Source organism: Gossypium hirsutum, chromosome D12 (genome assembly GCF_007990345.1).
Source record: "Gossypium hirsutum isolate 1008001.06 chromosome D12, Gossypium_hirsutum_v2.1, whole genome shotgun sequence".
NCBI classification, from domain to species: Eukaryota; Viridiplantae; Streptophyta; class Magnoliopsida; order Malvales; family Malvaceae; genus Gossypium; species Gossypium hirsutum.
The window spans coordinates 7889052-7895562 of NC_053448.1; the positions used below are offsets into that span (position 1 = coordinate 7889052).

Genomic DNA, 6511 nt, shown 5'->3' on the forward strand with positions numbered 1-6511 from the left:
AAAGAAATTCAAGAAAAGTTTAATGCAAAGAGTAAGGAGTGGGGGTGGTATTTGTTTACTAATATAATTAATTAAATCATGGAACATTAGAAACTTAGACCACAAGGTTCTGTTTAAAACTAGGTTTTAATTGGTGGCTCAATTTTTTATTATAAGTTATTTATGTTATTTTATATATAAAGTTATTTATGTTTGACACCGCCGGTCCAAACTTATTTTTTTTTTGGAAGGAATGGTCCAAACTTTTAAGTAAAGTAATAATATAAAAGTTTATTTAATAATAATAATAAAAAGAAGACGACAGGGAGAGACAGATGGAAAGAGAGAGTTGAATGGACAAAGAATAGTTTCCTTCATCTCTCTTGCCATGTTCCTCGAATTAGGCTTTGCATCGCTGTCTTTATTCTTATACACATAGCTGTGAGGCCGCAGTGCAGAAGAGAAGCTTTGGGTTCTTACATTAGTGTTCCTTTGCAATGGGAAAAGAGAGACCAGGTGGAGAGAAGCAGAAGAGGATGGTAGTTGGGGTGGTATGCAACTTCGCTGCTGAACTCAAGCTCTTGTTAACAGCACTCCTCCTCCTTTGCACCCTCGTTACCCTCCTCCAATTTGTCCCTTCTCGCTTCACCATATCCGCCTCTGATCTCCGCTTCTGCATCTCGCCAATCGCCGCCTCCCCCTCTCCCTCCCTTTCCGACACACAATCTGATGACCTCCTCTCCAGCGGCATCCTACGGCGTGCATTCCACCCCTACGGTGCTGCCGCCTATAACTTCATCACCATGGGCACATACCGCGGCGGCCCCAACACCTTTGCCATCGTTGGCCTCGCCTCCAAGCCCCTCCATCTCTACTCCCGCCCAGCGTACCAGTGCCAGTGGCTTCCTTCCAATACTAAACAAAACAACACCAACATCACTAGTAGCCTTGCTTACAAGATTCTCCCTGACTGGGGTTATGGCCGCGTTTATACTGTGGTTGTGGTGAATTGTACCTTCTCCCATCCCGTTAACCTGGACAACTCTGGAGGGACGCTCCTTCTCCACGCCTCCACATCTGGAGGAGGTGACTCCAAATTCAACCTCACCGACACCATCCCTGCCTTGACAGAACCACCCGGTACCTTCAATCTTTCTCTCTTCACCTCCAAACCCAAGTACGATTACCTTTACTGTGGATCTTCCTTGTACGGGACGCTGAGTCCCCAGAGAGTGAGGGAGTGGATAGCCTACCATGTCAGGCTGTTCGGGGAGAGGTCTCATTTCGTTATACACGACGCTGGTGGGGTCCATGAGGAAGTGTTGGAGGTTTTAAAGCCATGGATGGAGCTTGGCTATGTGTCGCTTCAAGACATAAGGGAGCAGGAGAGATTCGATGGGTACTACCACAACCAGTTCTTGGTGGTGAACGATTGCTTGCACAGGTACAAGTTTATGGCAAAGTGGATATTCTTCTTCGATGTGGATGAGTACATCTTTGTGCCTCCCAAGACCACCCTTAGTTCTGTGCTCGATTCCCTCTCCGACTATTCTCAGATCACTATTGAGCAGATGCCTATGAGCAACAAGCTTTGCCACTCTGTTGATGCTGCTAAACGTCACAGGTATGCTTCTTTCTATTATTTGACCGATTAATTATGTTCTGTCTCTAGCTGCAGAAATTTCGATTTAATGCTTATGCCTTATCCTATTTGGGAAGATTTTACATGGGGGTGATTAAAATTATAAGAAACTGGCTGGATTTCGTTAATCCATGAAATACCAAACCTTTTTAACTACTAGCACTACTAGTATTCCTTCCTAGCATAGAAAGGGAAACATAAACTCTGCTCTGTTTGTCAATTTCACTGGCTAATAGTCTGATAATTGTAATTAATCTTGTGATGGTTAACTGATTGCAACAATTTCACAGCTGATGTTGAAAACCAAAATCAAGTGCTTTCTACATGATTGTAGTTATTTTACCCTGTAATAGTCCTGACTGTATTAGCTAGGGCAGGTGGAGCTGGGGAGCTCCAAATTTGTTTTCAGAGTCATTGTTATGTACTCTTGATTAGGATTTAGGACCCTTGCTATATGGTTCAAAGGTCACATTTGTCACATTTGTTTTAAGGGAACATTCCAATCAGTCCTTCGATTGCTGAACTTAGGCAACAAAATTCAGAAAGGTATTGAATCTTCAATCATGTTGATGGTGGTGAGAGATTAGGACAGCTGCTAGTATTGGCTTTAATTGTAAGATGGAAACTCTCCTCTAGTTGGGAATATATGTGAGATAGGCTTAGATTGCAACTAGTTTCTTATTTGCTGTAAATTCCTATTTCAAGACAGCTATTTTATTTAGCTGATCTCCTTGAACCGGATAGGTTTGCAACGTCTTGCAGATTGATATTCTTCAGATGGATTTATTTATTACCTTTGGTGGAAAATAACAGAGAACTAGTAAAGAAATAACCTTACAATGAAAGGACTAGCAAATTAGTGAGGTATATTAATATTACAGCTAGGGGGAATATTCCAAATGCATCGTCTTGTTCTGATTTGCATGCCATGCGCAAAAGTTGACTTGTTGAAACGTATAAGGTTGAATGATATATGGATAGGTAGTGGGGGTTGGTATGTGTGGGTTATTGACAATGTAAATGTAAACGTGCAGGAAATGGGGGTTTGAGAAGCTGGTATATAGAGATGTGAAAAGAGGACTAAGGAGGGACCGGAAGTACGCAATTCAACCACGCAACGTGTATGCAACAGGGGTTCACATGTCACAGAACCTAGGGGCAGGGGCCAAGACCACCCACAAGACGGAGGGCAGGATCAAGTATTTTCATTATCATGGAACCATTGCACAAAGACGGGAGCCATGCCGAAACCTTGTTAATTCTACCGACATCAACTTTGAAAACAACCCTTTTGTTCTGGACACTACCTTGAGGGACCTTGCTGGATCTGTCAAGAAATTTGAGCTCAAAATGATTGGCTCTAGATTATACAACACTCGCCAATAGTAACAGTACATGCTGCTTCCTACATACTATAATTAGTTAGATTGTTTCTTCTTTTACTATTTTGTGATTATCATTATCTTGGGTAGAATGTACACTTAAAGAAATATTTTTATTGGGAGGTTGGTTCATTTTATATTTTTTATTTGTAGGATTGATTTTTCATAGTATATATAAACCCCAGACGGTATACGCTGAGCATGATAGATATGCTAACACGTCGCTTTAGATGATAAAACAGAGAAGAGTTGCATTCTTTATTTGTTTTTATGTTATTCTTTATTTGATTTTACTTTCAATTAAATTAATGTAATTCAAACTGACAATATTTTGCTTTTATTTATATATATATATATATTAAGAAGGAGATTCAATTAGTTAATCTTTCCATTTACTCATGTTGATTTTTTTTTACATATAACAATGATTTTAACCCAACTTATTACTCTTATGGTTGATGAACATAATTTGAGTTTCGTGTATGTTAAGGTTTAAGTAATATTACCGATCGATGTGATAGAAATATCGGATCAATTTAAATATATATAAATACTATATTTAATTTATATTATCTATCGATGGGATAGAAATATTGAATCAATTTTAAAATTTATATATTATAATTATAATTATATTGATAAATTTATTTATTAAATTATTAAAATATTAATGGTATTAAAACTATAAAAGATGTAAAATTATTTTAGTTTATACTAGAGTTGGTAAGGTAAACTATACCCAAGGTCATTAAAATATTAATAAGTTTACATTTTGGTCATTCAATTTCAAAATATTACAAAATGATCATTGAATTATTTAAAAGTTTTCATTTAAGTCATCGAGCGGTTAAAATTGTCATTGCATGGCTTTCTCTGTTCGCACTGCATCCGCCAATCGAAAGCTCTCCACTCTCTTCTCTTTTATAGTTTAGTTTTTTTTTCATGAAACAACTTTGAACGCTACAAATTTACGAACTAAAATCTAAACAATTTTCTTTTCCAATCTTCGAGATTGATCATCAGATTGACCTCGATCTAAGGTATGTTCTTCTATTCATTGATGAGTATTGATCGTCGAATCCTCGCTTGGAGCAAACTAACCAAATTTTTTTAATAAAAAAATAACTTAATATCCTTATGACTTAAATAAAAACTTCTGAATAGTTCAATAACTTAAATGAAAACTTTCGAATAATTCAATGATTATTTTGTAACATTTTGAAGTTAAATAACTAAAATATAAATTTATTAATAATTTAGTGATACTAGGTACAATTTACCCTGTATATTATAAAGAGAAAGGGAGAATAATTCTGTTGATTAGGTTAGATTAGCTGTTTCCAATGGGGATGGGGACTGTATAGTTGGGGGGCCAGAACTGCGAAGCGCCAGTGAGCCTAGAGGTTGCAAATAGGCAAGGGGCAACGGTGGCTAGTATTGTTATTCAATTATAGCACAATTGTTTATATTGTTATTAAATTATAGCACATTCAAAATAAAAGAAAGTTGATTTAAAAAAAAAAGATTATGTGTTTTAAGTTTTAATTTTATTATATGAACAATTTTTTTTTAATTTTATATAAAAATATTCTGAAAAGATAAAAATATACTTATAATATTTACTTTAAAAAACTAAAGATTTTTTTAGTTATTTTCTAATTAAATTGATTTTTGATTAATTTGTGATACAATTATAAATATAAATACATTTTTATTTAACGTTTAAAAAATTCTTATTTTTTATTATTAGATATAATGAAAATGTAAAATTTGATTGAAGTAGAAGACAAGAGACGTAAAGAAAAATAAAGAGGTGGAGTGTTGCTAATTGGTTAATTTGGGTGGAGGTGATGCCAGTGGTGGTTGACTTTCATTAATGGTTAGTTTGGGTTTGATTTCGGATCTGGACAAGTCCAGAAGGGCCCATCTTGTCGATGAACAAACAAAGAAAAAGGACTTTTGGGTCGAAAGCCCAAAAAAGGCATGATCAATTATGACTTTGGATTGAAAAAGAAGTGGGCCCCACACAACATTTCTTGCCAATGAGAGGAAGGTGTTTTTTTATTGGTAGGAAGAAGAAAACAACGGAGGCGGAGGGAGGTTGCTCCATTGTAGACCTGTCCATGGGCCGGGCGGCCCGGCCGGCCCGACGACCAGCCCGAAATATGAGAGGGTTCGGGTAAAAATATAGGCCCGAAATATGGGCTTGGGCAAAAAAATGAGGCCCGTTTAAAAAACGGGCCGGGCCTCGGGCACCACTTTTTTGGCCCGGGCCCGGCCCGAATATAATAAATATATATTTTTTATTTTTATTTTTTAATTTTAAAATACTTTTAAAATATTTTTATTTTTTTAAATAATTTTTTAATGTTTATTAAAAAATGGGCCGGGCTCGGGCTTATGATATTTTTCCCGAGCCGGGCCTGGGCAAAATTTCAGGCCCATATTTCGGGCTGGGCCGGGCCCGGGCCTAGGAGGCGGGCCGAAAAATTTTTCCGGGCTCGGCCCGAACCCGGCCCATGGACAGGTCTACTTCATTGTCAACAACAATACATTTAATTTATTGATGTATAAAATACAAGAAGCATTGTAACTTTTAGCCCTTGAATTTGGCAAGATTCATATTGGCCCCAAATTTTTTTTATTCATTTTCACTTTTGAATTTGAAAATAGTTATTCATTTAAGCAATGATTGTGAAAAAAAAGGGATAATGCAACTTTTGGCCCTTGAACTTGGCAAGTAAGTCCATATTAGCCCTGAACTTGACCACTTTTTTAGTCTATTTTGAACTTGACAATTAGGTCCATTTTGATTCTTGAACTAGAAATATATGTAACACTCTAAGTTTGAAAAAAAAAATTAGATGATGATGTGGTATAATCTCACAATGTCATATTCAATGTTTTAATAATCAAACCGATGGATGAATAGGTTAGATCATCAGTTCTCAATTCAACCAGTTCGATTGATTCGAACATCGGACCAATAATAATTAAATAAATAATTAAGAATTCATAAAAATCTAAAAAGCTAAGTAAAACTAGCCGGTTCAACCGTTGGACCAACAATAATTAAATAAATAATTAAAAATTCATAATAATCTAAAAAGCTAAGTAAAATTGGTTTTATCTTTCTTTTTAGATTTTTAAGAATTTTTAATTATTGTTGATCCAACGGTCGAACCGACCGAACCGGTTGAATCGAGAACTGGTGGTCTAAACTGTTCAACCATGGGTTCGGTTATTAAAACACTGAATATGACACTATGAGATTGTACCACATCATCATCTAATTCTTTTTTATTTTTCAAACTCACAATGTCACATCATCAAGCTTTTAGATTTTTCAAGTTCAGAGATCAAAATGGACCTAGTTGTTAAGTTTAGGGGACAATATGAACTTATTTGCCAAGTTCATGTTGGAAAATCAAAATTGGAAAACACAACAAAAGATAAATTTAAGGGAAAAATTAGAGTTTTAAAATTTTCTTTTTCAAAACAAGAAATT

At 35.9% G+C, this 6511-nt stretch overlaps 1 protein-coding gene across 1 annotated transcript; it reads left to right on the plus strand.

Annotated features, from left to right (window-relative positions):
* Positions 1 to 208: 208 nt before the first annotated feature.
* On the plus strand, positions 209 to 3264 carry LOC107945270 (galactan beta-1,4-galactosyltransferase GALS3). The gene is made up of 2 exons (XM_016879224.2): positions 209 to 1603; positions 2656 to 3264. The coding sequence occupies exons 1-2, from the start codon at positions 477 to 479 to the stop codon at positions 3005 to 3007; spliced, it is 1479 nt and encodes a 492-aa protein (XP_016734713.2). The 5' UTR covers positions 209 to 476; the 3' UTR covers positions 3008 to 3264.
* The last annotated feature ends 3247 nt before the right edge of the window (positions 3265 to 6511 follow it).

What these genes read in the sequence shown, in the direction of transcription:
- LOC107945270 (XM_016879224.2), top strand. Translation starts at nt 477, where the DNA reads ATGGGAAAAGAGAGACCAGGTGGAGAGAAGCAGAAGAGGATGGTAGTT. An exon ending in GATGCTGCTAAACGTCACAG is followed by an intron (nt 1,604 to 2,655) that starts GTATGCTTCTTT and finishes GTAAACGTGCAG; the next exon opens with GAAATGGGGGTTTGAGAAGC.